Below are 17840 nucleotides of genomic sequence, written 5' to 3' on the forward strand. Positions count from 1 at the left end.
TAAGAAGTGTCAGCTTCTAGAGCAAAAAGAGCCTTCTTTCTAGCATTCCTTTTAGTAACCTATGCCTCTATGTACATTAAAAAAAATGTTTTAAATCAAACAAAAATATTAAATCATCCCCAAATCTAAAAGCATGTGAAAGATGTCAGCACCTTTCAAGTCCTTTCTGTTAGAGGCTCTTTCATGGTTAACCTTCACAAAAGCAATTGCTCCAAACAACAGGACAAGAAGTCTGAGAAATGTTGTTTCTTTTCATAGTGTGTTCTGACCAGGTGGAAAAGACTTACTGACAGACCAGTTCAGGAGCTCTTGGTGATTACTTAAAAGGAGGGGAATATTTTATTTCATAAATTACTTATTTGAGGGCAATTGTCTTCTCCAGTTTTAGATAATGGCATTTTCAGAGGTAGTTCTTGAGTATATTCTTACCTTATGAATGGGATTTCTCTGGTTGAGGAAATAATCAAATGACCACAGAAAGGGAAAGCCTGCTCAGCACTTGAACATTGATGTTGTGAGCATGGTGAATAAATTCTTCTTTCTAAAAACTTCACACCAGGAAATGGGAGGCTCTAACATCCTCTAAGGTAATGTAACAAAGGGGTAGGGAAGGCAAAGAAAAACAGTTTATTTAAACTGATACGGTCTTAACACGTTCAGTGAAAAATAGGAACTATTGCAAAGCTCCCACCATCACCACCTCAACAGAGAGCAGAAAGAATAACATTTGTGTTGTGAGTACCTTTGGGATGAATTCTTATGAAAGCACATCCAGCATTTGTCTCCTCTCTGAAATAACAGCTGGGAATGCCACGGCACCATAATTTCCAGTTTCTGAAGTGAGTGCCTTGTGCAGCCTGATCCTTCCCAAATGGACGTGGCATTTCCATGACTTATTGTGCATGTGTTAAACACATGAGCAAATCAAACGTTTTGTTTGCTCTGGGGAAGGCATTTGCTATCTCTTTTAATAAAAAAGAGAAGCAAGAACACGATTGTGCTACACTTAATGACGTTTTCTTTTAATTTAGAATTTATTTGTAAAAGTGAGAAATGATCTCTGATAATCACTTGTCCAGTGACAGCTGCTGCCCAGAAGGTTGCCTTTCTCTGCAGTTGAGAGGGAAATCAAGCAGCTGCCTTTTGGTGTAATTCCTGCTGAAGCTGCTTGTTTCCCCCTTTCCAGTTCCCTGCAGTCTTTCTTCCACAGCACCTGTGAAATGCCTGCAGCCACTCTGGAGTCTGTAACCACAGGCTGGAGCCTTTTACAGATGCATTTGGGTACTTCTGCCATAATGCAGGCAGTCATCCATTAGAACAGCCATGAACAAACCGGTTTTTAATTTTTTTCTGTTTCTGGGAGAAATGTGCCCAGCTTTATTTCATCCAAAGGCAGCCTGCTTGTATTTGCCTTTGAAGTTTTGTCCTATTTCTTTCCTTCCACATTTTGATGTGTGATCTTGATAGCCACCTCCCAGAAACTGTGAGCCTTTTCACCCCCTTCCTTATGATTGAGTCCTACTAGGATCCAGCCTGGGGCTGGTGTGAGGGGCATTTTGCTGGTGGGGGATGAGTGGAGTCCCTGATGCCTCGTTCCTGGCGACAGGGAAGGCACGTCACCTTCAGGCTAATGGTCACCTGGTGATGTTACAGAATCAGGTGACAGTTTACAGCCCAGGTCATAAAAATAGATTGAGCCTGCTCCAGCTCAAGGAAAAGGTGCAGGAGGACAAACATAGGCACTGTGCTGGTTTAACTACGTGTCCTGGAGATTAAAGGGCAAAGGACTGAGCCTGCACGCACCTTGAAGTGGTGTGGAATTGTATCTGGAGGAGCAGTGTGTAGGATTTAGCAGGTTTCCAAAGTGTTGTTAAAGTGGGACTGTTTCTTCCTCCTGCCTCCTGGGAGCCACCTGGGGACCTTCTTGGAATGTGCCTGTGGGATGGGGCTTGCTTGCTTCAGCACATCACTGCTCTTAATAGAGAAAGTGAATAGGAGTGCAGCCAGAGGAGGGCTAGAACAGGGCAGGTCCTGCTTTCTGTGAGCAGGCTTCTGTCATAAACCCCTTTACACTGATCCACAGAATAGATGCTGGAAATGTTAAAGAATCCAAGTACAAGCACAGCTGTTCATGTTAATGTGAGCATGCCATGGAGGTGTGACATCATTATACCAATTTGCAAGTCAGTACTTGCGACTCTGTTAGGAATTGAATGCTGATGGGCAGTGGAACTGATGGAGAAACCTGAAGTTCTCAAAACCCCCAGATGTTGGGTGGTTTTGCATAAATCAAAATGTGTGTGTGGAGCATTATGAGCAGTGCCAGACCCAGCCATGCACCAGGGTTGGTTCTCTCATGTCCTGACACTGTGGGTGTGGGTCCAGTGTCCCAGAGAAACTGCCTCCAAGTGAGAGATCAGTTTGTTCATTCAAACACTGGTATTTCTACTTTGGATTGTATGATAGTTTTGTGGTTTGTATGCTGGTCCTCTAAGACTGATTTAGGTTTGAGTCCCTGTGGATTCTACTGTCAGAGAACACAGATTTAATTTTCAGGTTATGATTTTTATTTACTGCTCTTGTTCCACATTACCTCCTAGGGGCTTCATAGACATTAAAGAAAATTTATAGGTTATATCAGATTACAGTATTATGATTAGATAATAACAGCATCAGTTTTCTAAAGAAAGAAAAAGGAACAAGTTCATTTGTTCAGGAGGGCAGAAGTTGAAAATTGAGTAATACAGTCAATTCTGCTTGGTCACCATCTTTCAGCATAGTTTGGAACATCCTAGGCAAAGCATATTTTACTCTCGTTTGCAAGCAAAAGCTGGAAGTGAGCTGTGAGTCATTTTAGAATTAAATCCTTTCCTAAAATTTAATTTGTGATCTCAAAGCCTAAGCCAGAAACAATAGGGCTCTAAATGTTTCAGCAGTTGTACACACGTGCCTTCCCAGAGTTAATACTGAGTTCTCCCTGTCACAGGACAGGGAATTTTCTTCCAGTGCATTTATACATCTGTAGGCCAGTCACATATGAAAACAATAACCAAGGAATAAGGAAAAAGTCAATAAGGAAATTTATATATAGCTGCTATTAAACTGGAGGAAAACAAATCATCTGTTGGGGTCAGTTTCAGTGGGAAATCAATTTGAGCAGAGTTTTATTGTCGTCTCTGCAGATCCTTCATGTTATTTGCTTGCACCTTTAATAGTCATGACTGAGGAGTTTTTTACACTTGAGCCTAAGCTCCCTGAATCATTGTGTTTGTTACCTTTTCAACATCCACATTCCCAGTTGTCACAAATGCTACCTAACAACACAGAGTGCTCAAAGTACATTTCCCCTCTTAACTCCAGGGAGTTTTCAAGGCTCCTATTAAGTGCTTAAAGCAGTTAGGCTGCAGTGCCAGACAAATTCTAACCATGTGATGTGTAAAAATGCCTCTCTGTGCATTGTATGGGACTCCTGAGACTAAAACTCTTCATGTATGTCCATACGAGCCTAAAGTTAATCATAAAAAGCCAGCTCTTATTCAAGTGAAGAAGTGACTACTAATACATTAATCAAAATATCGATAAAAATGGAAATACATAGAGGCATACAAGACATGGGATTAATTTAAAAAATCACTGAAACAGCATTAATTCATCTTCTTAGTCTAAAAAAGTATTGTCCTTAAGTTTCACCTTTGCATGCATGTTTTCTAAATGATAAACTAATTTAGCCTTTGCATTGCTAATGAGACTTTAATACAGTTTTTAAAACTTCAACTAATCCTAAAAAGCTTCATAATGGTCTCATTATTTGCTAACCCAGAATGCAAACTTTATTTTGTCAGTGGGAGCTGCAGATTTGAGGCAGAAATGTCATTTTAAATTTTCAGTTTAAGATAGAAAAATCATGGCGATTCAATGAAAAATGGCTGTTCTAAATATCACGTATTTCTCTTCCTTTTTGTAGCCTGATTTTGAATTTGGTTTCATCCTACTGTGGTTATTTAATTCTTTTCAGGAAACTCTTGGTTCTCTCTTCCTCATGTGGAAGACTAAAGACTGCATTGCTGAGTATGATGATGCCTTCACTGTTAATTGCCTTTAACTTCGATTTTTCTCTCTGTTGGATTTTCAGACTCTTCCAATTAAATAGTAAAATACAGTAACCAAGTTGCTCTGGTATTACAAAATGGAAATTAAGGCTGACTTCTGCTTAGACACTATTTAGAACAGAGTTTATTAAGTTTTACAATGTATTCTGGGGATGCGTACAAAAAGAAATTAATTAAATGGTCCAAATGTCAAATTATTTCTCCCAGCTACAACCCAGGCCTGGGTTGGGGCCATATTGAGGTTACCTTAACTCTTACTGTATCTAAAATTCATTGATGGCAGTAGGTTTAAGCATAAACTTGGAAATTATCTCAACAAGATATTTCCTTTAATTGGGTTCAAGACTTGGAACACTTTCCAAACCCACCTATCCGACAGGTATAGCAAAAAAATCCTAAAAGAATGCATTAAAATTTAAAACTCTGACAGTCCAGCTTCTCAGTGACCAGCAAAGAAAGGTTATATGCTGGGAATTTTTTCCATTTTATCTCAGCTTGGTGTGGAATTAAAGGAGGCTGAAACATTATGTTCCCCTGATTATTTATCTCCCCTCCCTCTGCCCTTGCAGTGGGATGCTGACTCTTCCAGACACTCTGGATGTCTCATTTCTGAGCAGCTTTGGGAACCCTAGGGATTAGGGAAGGTATATGAATGTTTTATGATGTTATTGATAACTGCAGAGCAGATGTTTTCTAATAAACTGCTGGGAGATAAGTTACTGGGAGCATCTGCAGAGATGTGTGCAAATGAGCTCAAAATAATTAATACTGCGTTAGAAGAAAGCTTTTGTTTTTTTTAAAGTATATCTGTATTGGAGCATGCAAGATTGTTTCAGCCTGCCCTGAGAATCTGTTAGAGCAAAATTACCATAATTTATTAGGGGAAAAGCTGTTTCTGTTAATCATATATTAATTATTCATAAAATCAGTATTAATTTTACCTTAATGGGAAGTGTTAACAGCTGGGTACTGGGCTTGACAATCTACTCACATACCAAGAAAAAAAATAAAATAAAATAAATAGCTTGACTTAAAAAGAAGACATAAAAATGACTTAGGAGAGCATAAAAGCAGCAAGTATGGATATATGAGTTCTCATGGAGCTGGCTACAGCAGGGAAGTTCAGCCTGCTAAGCACTTTTGTGTTTTGGCTCTGGCACTGGTTTGTGGAATTCAAGTGGAATTGCTGAAGGATGTTTGTTGCACACAAATCCTGTCTACTTCCCCTAAATGCTTTTCACCTCCTTTTCACCAAGCATAGCTCTGGTGAGGCTGAGTAAAATAGACAGACTCTTTCGCGTTATACTTGAAATAAGTAAACCTTACCAAAAAAAAAAAGCCCTACAGCAATTTATATTAGTAGTTTAAATACAGGATAAATTTGTCCTGCTGATGAAACAAAAATTGCAACTTTTTAATCTTTTGTGAACCATGTGAAATGTGAAAATGCTGTTCAGGGGATGTGTTCAGCCTGGAATGAACATGACAAGGTGGATCTTCCACTCCATTAAAGGAGGATTTCACTACTTAGATTATGACTCAGGACTGGAAGGTATATTTTGCTGGAATGAATTTTACAAAATTTATTTTAATTAAAACACTTCTTTTTTTCTTTTTTTTTCTTCTTTTTTTTCTCCCCTTTTTTTTTTTCTCCTGGCTATTGAAAGTTCCTTTGCAGAAATGAAAACCCAGACAGAAAGGGTACTGGCTAAAGCATGTAAATATGTAATGCCTGTAAAGTGCAGCTGGTTTTATATGAACAATAAAAGCTTCAGAGGATTCAGCTGATACTAAATTGCTGAGATAGCTCTAGAACCTTTTTATTAGGATAGCAAATGTTGAACTTATAAACACATTTTATTTACATGTTAAGATAAAAGGCTGTTTATTAGTAAAAGATTTTTTTTTGAAATGGCAGTTACAACCTTCAGTGTGTGATCTGTAAGATATAATCTGATGAATTTTTGCCAAAACCATGGAAGAGAAGCATTTGAAGTGGGAAGCCAACCCAAAAGAAACAAAACAAAATAATTTTTAAAAAAGTTGCACGGCTTTTAGTGAGTCCAGGAAATCCAGACCTGGTCTTGGAACAACTTATGGATCTGGGTGGTCTAAAACTGGACCAGTGTTCAAGAATCTTAAGTAATTATGATTTTTTTATGTGTTTGTTTAACATTGATATTATTTCCAAGTCGTGGGTGGTGGGTGAATCTGTGGCATGCAATCAGTTGTCACGCCTAACCCTGATCAATGCATGTAAAAAAAATACATTATTTTACAGTTTAGATTTTTCTTTTTCATTCAAATTTCATTTTCAAAGAAACGTGGTGAAGGAGAAGTGTGTATGGGAGCAATTTTAATCTGGAGAGCTTACCAAATCATGATGCCAAAGAGGCTGAATTGTGCTGATGGTTATTCCCAGCCATGAATACCAGGAGCTCCTTGTACTTAATGCATCCCAGCACCCTTTTAGACTTTCATATCAAAATGTTATCAGAGTTCTGCAGTCTGGTAATGATAATACCTCAGCATTATAACAAATAGGTAGTGCTGCTATTTTGCTCTGTATTTTCGTCCATTGAATGTATTTCATTGCTTACACTGTAGTAGCAGATCAAAACCATCTGCTGCCTTGCCACCAGTCCTCCAGTCGAGGAGAAAAATCTCAGCTCATTTTCCATGAGACCAGGGTGCTCCAAGGCATGAGTAGCACGGCTGCAGTCCAGCTGCTCGCTGTTGATGCAGGGCCAGACCTTTGCTCGGGAGTCGTTTAAATGGAAAGCGTGCTCTTTGCCAAGAACTGGAACGGAGATAAACTCGGTTTGCTTCTCTCCCTCCCCTCCCCCCCACCCCTCTGCAGCTCCATCCCCCATCACAGTCATAAGGAAGGACAGGACGTCCAGGAACAGCGTGTCCCTCTCTTGGCAAGAGCCCGAGCATCCCAACGGGATCATATTGGACTACGAGGTCAAATACTATGAAAAGGTGGGAAGATCAAAGGGGAGGGGTTTTCCTCAGCAGTACTGTGATGAAATCATTGCATCTTGCCCCTGTGTTAATGATTCAGAAACACTCAGGTTTACTCAGTCTGCCACAATGGCACTAACTGTTGGAATTGCTCGATTTTTGGTAATGAGAACATCAGGAAATACAAAGTGAAATCATTGTGTTGTCTACCAAATTCGTCCCCAAGCACATCAGAACAAACACAAAGTAATGCAGTCAATACGTAATTCCTTTCTTTTCTTATTCTCCTGACTAAAATTTTCTTATTATGCTGTTCTATCATGCTGTCAGTGTTCATACATTTATCTATCAGCACCCATGTGCTGGTGCTTCCCTTTGGCACAAGCATCTTTTACATGAAAATTATTTGGAAAATGTTGGCTGATCTTCTGGGCTGCTTTGCACTGTGAATGTTCTTTTTATTAATAACTGAATTCTTCATAAATTATAAGCAAATGACTACAAATGACAGAAAATCTGCCATGAAATATGTTCTGCTTTTTATTGACATTTTCTTTTATTTACAACTCTTTATTTATACATCCTCCTATAGTGATCTGTATTTAGAAAAAAAAAAAATTGTAATAGGAGCTTTTTAGGAGGTGTTGCTGGTAGAATTGAAAAGGTCATAAATTGCTGTGGAGATTGAGAAGTGTGGTATTAGCCATTTTTTGATAGATCTATTTGATACATTGCTACTGACTTTAACAAACTTTGAATAAAATGCCAGAATTCTGGTTTAATTGAGCATTTGCTAATGCTCTTCATATCTAACAATCAGGCTTATATTTCATACATATCAGAGAAGATGTAGTGATAATATCCTCTAAGAAAATGTTGTTAAAATACTCTGTAAGTATTCAGTTAATCTTTAGAATTTTTTTTTTTTCATGGAGCTTTACAGTGGGACAGTGTGGTGCTGATAGTTCATGCCTGATCTTCAGCTGAAGAAAGAGGATCAGAAGGCTGTATGCTGAAAAGATTTCTCCCAAATTCATGTAATCTGATTTTGAGAAGAGTTTTTTGGTGAGAACTTGAACCTTCAAAAACCCTAGTGAAAATCTAAACATACCTCGTGCTAGTGATAAAGGGAGAAAAAGAAATCATCTGAAACATTTCAGCTCAGTCTCACATAATGGAGCAGCATTCTGTGGACTTCCACTCTTGGTTTTTTTTTTTTTCATTTCAGTGAGGACAGGATCAGTTTCAGATCCTGAGCCTGAGAAGCAAAGAAGAACCAGCTCACAGACCAGATTGTTTTGATTTGTACAACCTTAGTACAAAAAGGATGCAGGAATTATTTCCGGTCTCTTACTTCCAAATTTCTTTTAAGGGAAGAGACACTTTTATTGGCTTTTAGCAAGGCTTGAAGTATCCATTTACATCACAAAGAACCTACACCTGAAAGATGCCAGAACTTCAGCTTGCCTTGCACAGGCCAGGTTGTTTTTCCAGATGATCAACTTGTGCTTGATTTGAGACCTACCTCTGACTGCTCTTGCTGCCACTGGCCCTACCTTTGTTTTCCAAGAGCTGTGGCAGCTCCAGCTCCAGTCTCCCCAGGTGGAAGCCCTTGCCTGGGGAATTTTGTACCACAGGGTAAAGGCTGTGGCACACAGCTCTCTCTTCTGCATCTTGGAATTAGGGTGATGTTGTGGTTTAATCCCAGCTGGAAGCTAAACCCCGTGCAGCCACTCTCACTCCTGTCCCTGTGGGATGAGGAGAGAACTGTCAGAGTAAAAGTGATAAAGCTCATAGTTTGAGATAAGACACTTTACCAGGTAAAGCAAAACAAGGAATTCATTTGCTACTTCCCATGTTCAGCCATCCCCAGGAAAGAGAGCTCCATCACATGTAACAGGGACTTGGGAAGACAAATGCCATCGCTCCAAATATCCCTCTCTTCCTTCTTCTTCCCAAGCTTTACATGCTGAGCATGGTGCCATGTGGGATGGGATGTTCTTGTGTTCAGCTGGAATCAACTGTTCTGGCTGTGTCACCTCCCAAATCCTTGTTCACCCCCAGCCTCCTCATTGGAAAGGTGTAAGAGGCCTTTGCACTGTCAGCACTGTTCAGCAATAATAAAAATATCTCTATATTATCAAACCTGTCTGTTTTCAGCGCAATTCCCAAAGCCACAGCTAGCTGCCGTGAAGAAAATTAGTTCTACCCCAGCCAAAAACAGCACAGGTGATCTCTTGAGTTTTACTTGCTCCAAAGGGAGAGATTTTTTTCCCCGCTGTGTGCATTCAGTTAATTCTAATTAAATCACCAATAAGTTTTATTTGTGTTGGTTTGGGATGTTGTGATCATCTTTCTACACCGAAATTGGGGTTTTCTGTTCAAGAAAACTGTCATCCCGTGCTGTTGTGTGCACAGACAGAGCATGCAGCTCCTATTCCCACTGGGTGTATCCACTCTCAGGGAGCAATTGGTTGTCATAAGACAGCTTTATAAGACAACCCGTGGTCTTAGGAGGCTGATCTTGCACATGTGTTTCTCCCCTTTGAAGTCTGTGATCAAGAGTTCATATGCACCAGACAGTTTTCTTAAACCAGGGAGCCAAGTGCTTGACAATGGGAGCCAGACCATTTAGAGCGAAAGGCTTTTAAAAAGCCAACCTTCTGGCACCAGCACTTTTAATGTGTGTCCTGCAGGCCCTTGGGGAGTCAGAGGCCTATTCCTCAGGGTTTATGAGGGGGAAAAAAATTTAAAAAGCAAATCTGTTGTCAGGAGACTTGAATCTATGCATTTTTAAGCAAATTATAATAGGTTCAAAACTAATGCTGTGATAAACTTACCTGAGGCCAGAGCAGCTCATGTTGGATTGTTACTCTTCATTCCTCCACGAAACACCTTTGAAAGATGCTGCTTTTCAGTCTGAGATCTCTAAGCATGCTTCATTCCCTCCTCTTTTAAAAGGAGAGATTTCTTTTCAAACTGGTCCCTTCCATTTGCTTTCCTGCTTCAGAAATCGTCTTGGTTGTGCTCATCAGAAACCCCACCACTGTTAGATGGAAATAAACCCTTCAGAGTTAGCATATCTGAGTATTTCTCCTGGCAGTCATCTACCTGATTGCTGGTAGATGATTTATGTTGAGCCATCCTTTTTCATCCTGCTTGTTTTCAGCTGATATGTGTTTTGTCATCCCTTAGAAATTAAAAACCAGAGCATTAATAGAGCAATACAGGTCAGCCCAATTCTGTCATACCTCTTGTTTGTGACATTATTTTGCTAAGCTGTTCTTAAGGTATTTAGGATGTTACAAGAGATTTGGAATAAAAAATAGAATGTCATGTGTCCACATTATAATATCGTGTAGTTTTTCTAATTCATTATTGTCATAAAAATGTGTGGAATATATTCATTTTCCCAAGGGTAGTTAATTAACCCATTTATTTTGGGTTTTTTTCAGCAGTTATTGCCCTTGTGTAGCCAAAAGACCAGAGCTTTATATGTGTCTAAAGAAATTAGTAGCTACAGCTTTAGGAAACTATTCTAACTTTTTGGAATGAATCAGAATGGCTTGGACTGGAAAGGACGTTAAGATCATCTAGTTCCAACCCCCTGCTATAGGCAGGGATAATTTCCACTATCCGAGGTTGTCCGAAGCCCCATCCAGCCTGGCTTTGAACACTTCATAGCATTATGGACTGAGTTGCAGTTTTTCAGGAGCAGCGGTTGGAATAGAATTGTATTTTTTGTAAAAAATTTTAGAGCTTGATTATGAAGCCCCAATCAATACTTATTCAACACATTTAAAAGAAACAAAATCCTCTTTTAGAGGGAGACCATATGGAATTTTTAGGCATTTCTTTTATGGTAAGGCATAACAGTTTATGTTGAGTTCATGGTACTAAATGACACCTCAGTTTAGTTCATCCATATAATGCTGTCCTGAATTTTAAGTGCCTCAGCCATCAAAGTGCATAAATAACAAAGCCATGTTGCTTTCTTGCACAAGTCCTATTCTTTGTTTCCTCCTTGTCCTTGTTCACATAATAATGTTCTCTTGAAGGAGTACATCATTTCATGTGAAGGTACAGAAAAAAGCCATCTCTTAAATACCACTCATAAACTATTAATTGTTTCAATTAAATATGTGGCTTTTGTTTCAATTAAATATGTGGCTTACAATTAAATTATGTGCACTTTATTTAGATGGAGTCTTCTGCAAACAGTGAGTGAAATTCAGCTGCAGTCTCACATTGCTAAAATAGATTTGCTTTGGTGTCATAGGAATTGTGTGATCAGTGGTTACAGCCAACACATAACTCTGCACTTTGTACTCTCTCTGAGGCTGAAAAAGTGCATTCAAATGCACCCTGTTGCTTTTAAACTCTTATTATTCTGGCTTTGAGTGTAGGTAGGCCATGGATACTCCACGAGACTTGGAGGAAATGTCATATCCATGAAGAGTTCACTTTGGCAATAAGGGAAACAGTATCAGGGCTGTGGCCTCCCAAAAAATGTGTAGCCAGGTTTTGGCCTCTCAAGTCCACATGAAGCCAATGGAAAAAATATTTTTCCTTATATGATATAAGTACTCTCTGGGCTTATCTGGAAAAGAACAGACCATTCTCCCTTACTGGTGCTGCCACTGTCAATTTAAAATGTCTCCAAAATATGTTTTTTGTAAAACAAAGTATAAAATTAGAAAATGTCACTTGCAAACGAGACACCAACAGTAGTGGGATTTGCTTCCCAGCAAAGATTGTGTCTGGTAAACTATGCAGAAATATTCAGGAAGAAATTGCTTTGTGCCTCCAAGTTCAAATTTATCCTCAGGCAGAGTGTTTGGTTAAAGTTCTGCTTGGCAAAGACTGGCTCTCCTTTTTGTGTATTCCTGCTTATGGTGCTGTATCTCTGAAGTTTTGCTTTATCCCCAAGAAAGATAAACTTGGGCTTTTATGTGGTGTTGCACTGATTTGATTACTAGTAACATAAAAAATGACTTACAAAATATGTGTGTAAAAAGCTTCCCATAAACTGAGATACCATTACATCCTCCATACCATTGTTTTAGAGGTTTATTTTCCAAGTTCCAATGTGGATTATTAACAGACAGGGCCATGACTATATTTTCCCTTGCACGTATGTATCTGCACCAGAAGGAAATGTTTGCATTTCATAAAAGCAGCCTAAAGTGAGATCAAAATGAATGTCCAGTCATAGCATACACAAAAGATGTTGTGTTTTAAAGACAAGATTATTATGTCTTTGAAATTAAAATAGTTCCCTACATCCAACGGAATGACAAGATAAGGAAAGCCTGCAAATTATAGTGCTAGGCCTTTGTTGGTTCTAAAATAAATAATTTTACACAAGCCTGTTAGCTCTTTAGAGTGTCTTCCTGTAAATTTGCTCCCCTGAATTTAGAACAGAGAACGTTTTAGAGAAGTAGGGAAACTCTGAGGAGGTCCAACGCTGATTTCCTTTTATTTTTACTGGGCAAAGAAAATAGGCCATGGTAAACATTTTTATGGTCATTCTTTGAAGACTGGGTCCAGCTCACCCTGTCTGAGGTTTGGATTCTGGATGGTAACTTTTAGGCACGGGCTTAGCTGCGTTTTCTGGTTGGTGTTTTTTGGTTTTTTGGTTTTTTTTTTGTTTGTTTTGTTTTGTTTTGTTTGGTTGGGTTTTTTTTGGTTTTTTTTTTCCTTTTTTTCTTTCTTTGTTTCCTTTCACTGTGCTTTCTCATGAGCATAATGTTGAATATTACGTGGAGATTCTGGCAATTCCCCTAACTATGGTGTAAATGTTTCTGTTGCTCTATATCAAAGACTGCCAAGAACAGGGCACTTAGGCTTCTTTAGCACACCAAAGTGAACAGTTTCTGATGTTCACCTACTAACCTAGAATATCCTGACTCTATTCCTGCAGACAGCACAGCAGAGTAAACACGCTAAAACAACTCCAGTCACTTGAACTTTACACGTGGAGGTGAAATGGCCTTGGCAGTGAGCGTGTTGAGTATTTTCCAACCCCTGTGCTTGTGCATTGGCACTCCAGTGTTGTCAGAGTTGAAATGTCAGCCCCTCACCAGCTAATGCAATGCCATAAAACATGATGAGAATTAGGTGAGATTCTCTGCATCCGACGTGCATTTGCTCGGTTTCTGCTTTCAACCCGGCAAAATTCAATGGGTGCAGTGTTTTGCAGAGTGTTCAAAGTAAAAGGACATCACATGAAACCCCCACCACCTCCAGAATAAAAAATGTTCATGGTGGGGAACCTAAACAATTGAGATTCTCACAATTTCCCACATGTGTGGCTGCTGGCCAAGAGGTTTTTTTCCTGAGACAGTTCCAGCTGCCATATTTAAGAAGCCAAAAATGCTCTTTTGGTACAAGATGGCTTTAGTAAAATAAGCACTACCTCAGGCTCCAAATGCATGCTTAAATGTTAAGATTATGTGCTTACAGGGGGACTGAGACATACTTTTTTCAGAGTTAGCTTTTCACATGGTGTGAAGTGTATCCAAACTTACCAAATTACAAACCAGTCCTCCTCTTATTTTATATAAAAAACGTTATGTCAGACTTAGGTGACTATTAAGCAGAGTGGGGTTATGAACGTAGTCCAGGACTGAGTTCAGGTTTTGTCCAAATGAGGATGGACACAACTATCTCATAGTTTTTATAGCATAGTAGAAAACCAGCTAAATCTGCCTCTTTTCTGAGCTGAGGAGCCCAAGTGGGGTTTCTCTTGACTGTTATAAAGGTAACCACTGTCTTGTAAAATGTGAGGCAGTAAAAACTGCATCCTGAAACAGCTCTGCACGGCCCTAAAATGTCTAAGTTGGCCTGTTGTGCACTTCCAGTTCAGTGCAGTAGGCAAACCTGATTTACATTTTTTAAATAATCTTTTAATAATTTTCTTGTTGTATTACAGACCACGGACAAAATGCTGCAAAGCCATTTAATAAAATGTCATATACTCAGCGTGTCTAGTATTCAATTTACAGCACAATACCATAGAAAATCTGATGATTTAAGATATCTTGTTAAAAGATAATTGAAAATGAATGTTTGTACAAGCATTTGTCAGGCTATAAATATTTAATATGCCAGTCCTCTCCAGGATGTTTGTAGTAATTTAGTACCTATCGTTTCTGTTTTTTAGGGTGTGGTTTTAATCCGATCACTTCTTTTTTCAAAAGCAGGAACAAGAGACAAGCTATACTATTCTGAGAGCCAAGGGCACCAACGTTACCATCAGTGGCCTCAAGCCTGATACCACCTATGTCTTCCAAATCCGAGCCCGAACTGCAGCTGGATATGGGACAAGCAGCCGCAAGTTTGAGTTTGAAACCAGCCCAGACTGTATGTATTTGTTCAAAGGGTTTATACTGACGTCCTGCCCAGTTTCTGACTGATCTGAATGGTTGCTTTCACTCCTTCTCTAGCTGAGGAAACGTGTCTCATAACTATTTATGATGTGTCTTTCTTGGTAGCATTGCTGTATAACTTTATATTTTATCATTAAACTTGAAACAGGCTATAAAAGAGTATCCCATAACTATCACAGATGGTGTTTTGTTCCATTCCTTGCCCTGCTTCTACCTCAGGCCAGAATCGATGCCTTGCTAGGCCATGGCTCTTGCTGAGGGAGGATGTTTGATAGGAAAACAAAGAGTAGTGTCAAGCAAATTTTTCACTTGGCTTCCATGTATATTTGAGATATTTTATGTATTTCATCCCCACTTCTTCCTTCTCCACCCCAGCTCTTATTGTGAAAGGCAAACAAGCTTCCTGTTTAAAAAACAGAGTTACAAATTGCTGTTATGGTGACTTGGCATACTAGTTGAAACTAGAGCTCAAGGTAGGACAATTATAACAAGGAGAAAAAAATCAGTTGCAGAAATAAAAAAATTAGCAATTTAGAGGTAAATGAGTTTTCTCTGCAAAGTAATGTTACCAAAAGAAGGGGAAAAAGAAAAAGTAGAAATGTGGAAGGAGACAGTGGTGCACATCTCAATAATGAGTGTACAAATTACACAGGTGACCAACAAATGGCATAAGTTTGTTCCTGTGCCAAGTTATCACAACTGAGTGCAGTTGCAGGTGTGTAATAGGTGGAGATGGGAATGATGTGACCCTAAACAGAAGCTCTCTAACCTGTGTGAGCCAGGAGTGGTAGCTCTCAGCTTGGTTTGGACAGCTGACTTAAAGCACAGTGCTGAGGAGTTCAGTCCTGCTGTGTTCAGGGAAGCTCAGGAGGTCTCTGCTGGAAACTGGTCCTCACACCAAAGGTCTAAAGTCATCCTGTCATTATAGAACAGTCTAAAGCTCCATGCTTAGGGACCACAGGGGGATACCCAACATAAGGCAGAAAACAGCCCTTATTTTCCCTGTAGACATCTGTGTCTGCATGCCCTGGCTTTCCACAACCTTCATGTGGATATTGTCAGGCTTAACTGGGAAACTCAGCTCCTAAAAGCACTTTCCATCATACAGAAGGGAAAGTGAAGGTGATGATTATGGGATTTCTTGCCAAGAAAAAGTTCCTTACTGAGCATGACCCAAAGTATGTATGGCATACACGGCATGTGTGCTACTTAAGTATATGTTTGTATATAAGTATCAGTTTGCCAGCAGGTTGCTACAATTAGCAAGAGTAAAAATTAAGAGTAGCAGAAACAACTTTGGTAAATTGGCAAAGATGGCTGTAGTCTTATGTTTTCTTCCCTTGTATTTATTTGCTTGATGAAAAATTCTGTACTGGATTAAATGCTGCCAGGACACCAAATGCTATATAATGATGTCTGTCCCCTTTATGCATGTCAGTTGTGATATCATCAGTGTGATGTGCGTGTGTAAGGTTATTTATATATTTTTGTGTTGACTTTGCAGCGTTCTCCATCTCCAGTGAGAACAGCCAGGTGGTGATGATTGCCATTTCAGCAGCAGTGGCCATCATTCTCCTCACAGTGGTGGTGTACATCTTGATTGGGAGGTGAGTCTGGTGTCTGATTTGCACATTTTCTCCTGTTTCCACATCCCAGAGGGGACCTGATGACTGTGGCACGTCGAGTGTTGTGGTGTGGCTGGTTTTCAATCCTTTGTCTGCTGCCCGGGAGCTCCGAACACTGCCTCACAGTCAGTAATGAGCCCGCTAACGTTAGCAGCCCAAATCATGCAGCAGTTGTTAAAAAATGCTATAAACACATTCTCAGGCAATTGTAAAATTAAACTGTAGGGGTCAAAAATCAACAAATCCTCTCATTAGCCAATTTCCTCAAATTCCCTGAGAACATCCCATGCCTCTATAGGGCACAGAGAATGTAAATATCATTAAACTTTCAAACAGGCATTTAATTGTGCAGGGAGAACATTTTATTCTGTTTCCACCTGCAGTTAACACATAAAATTCTCTATATTTTTTTTTCTCTGTTGCTTGTAGATTCTGTGGATACAAGAAGTCTAAACATGGCACTGATGAGAAAAGGCTGCATTTTGGGAACGGCCATTGTAAGTTACTGATGCCTTATTTTAATGCTTCCAGAACTGTTGAATTCATCCCCTAGGTAACTGATATTTTTCAATTAAAAAAAAAAATAGAGCCATACCTCACTTAAACCAAGGTGAAATTAGGAAGAGAATTATCCCTTCTGTTGTGGGTAAGGAGATTTTCCCCGAACAATTATTCTTTGTTTCAACTTCTTTCATCTGTGTTCAGGTTAGTAATGAGCAAAACATCGCTGTCTATGTTCGAACAATGCATGTGGTTGGAATTGTGATATTGGTTCTGCTGTGCATCACTGAAATCCAGAGTGTAACTGCAACTTCCTCATCATATAAAGTCTAAGAAATATATACTTTTTTTTTCCCCAAAGCAAAATATGAATCAATTAAACCTGTCTTGATGAACACTAAAGGAACTGTGAAAATTGTTTGCTTGACAAAGTTCACCTACAAATAATGGTAATAATCTGATCCTGGATCCTCTCTGCAATGTGCATAACTATGTTACACTTTTCCACAGCAGAGCTGTGGATCCTGAAGATTGGATCACACCCATACACCCTTTAAAACAGGAATAAATTAGTTTTGGAGCCGGAGAAGCTGAGGGGAAAAGAAGGAGATAGCCTAATTCCTGAATGGGGGGATTACTTGTTTGGTTTTTTTTAAATCATTGTACTTTGGATTTTTATATCCTTACAGGCAAAGACAATGCCTCTCTTAGACACCAAGACCAGAATAATTTTTTTCACCCACATAATTCTTGATATTAGTGAGGATTTGTTAAATAAGAAGCAGTAGTTCATCTTTGCAACTGTTTCAGCTCCAGATGACTGTCGTGCTGCACCGTGTAAACCATGTTGAACCAGATATTTCTGCTGCTTAGCATGTTGTAATGTTAATATATGTGGGGGTTTTTTGCACACAACATTGGCACTCTGCTATTTGCAAGGAAAGAGCTGCTGGTACCATAATCAGGTGCCTCCTCCCCAAATATAAAAGAATTAACATTTTAATGAGGGATTTTCCAGCAGTAGCTGGAAATTAGAACTGCTTCCCAATCCTCGTGACAATGGAATAACTGTTCTCTGACTGTTCAAATTATTATTATTTTAAGTTCCCAGCCCCTCCTTATCTCCAGAGAGCCAAGAGCATGAATATCCACAGTTTCTGCCTCCTTCCCCAGCACTGTCAGGGGATACACAAGCTGTAGCAGTGGGTTTGCTTCGTGCAGCCCAACAACTGCAAACCAACTATTCT

At 39.3% G+C, this 17840-nt stretch overlaps 1 protein-coding gene across 3 annotated transcripts in view; it reads left to right on the top strand.

The window, feature by feature from the left end:
• EPHA3 (EPH receptor A3) overlaps nucleotides 1-17840 on the top strand; it is a 186040-nt gene that overhangs the window by 128434 nt on the left and 39766 nt on the right. For 2 of the 3 annotated variants that reach the window (XM_048293609.1, XM_048293607.1), the window contains exons 6-9: nucleotides 6970-7094; nucleotides 14279-14441; nucleotides 15972-16074; nucleotides 16522-16589. In XM_048293609.1, the coding sequence (XP_048149566.1) occupies nucleotides 6970-7094; nucleotides 14279-14441; nucleotides 15972-16074; nucleotides 16522-16589 (459 nt within the window). The remainder of the gene's footprint in view (nucleotides 1-6969; nucleotides 7095-14278; nucleotides 14442-15971; nucleotides 16075-16521; nucleotides 16590-17840) is intronic. The other variant, XM_048293608.1, reaches the window with a different exon arrangement.

This window comes from Corvus hawaiiensis, chromosome 2, assembly GCF_020740725.1.
Source record: "Corvus hawaiiensis isolate bCorHaw1 chromosome 2, bCorHaw1.pri.cur, whole genome shotgun sequence".
Taxonomy (NCBI): Eukaryota; Metazoa; Chordata; class Aves; order Passeriformes; family Corvidae; genus Corvus; species Corvus hawaiiensis.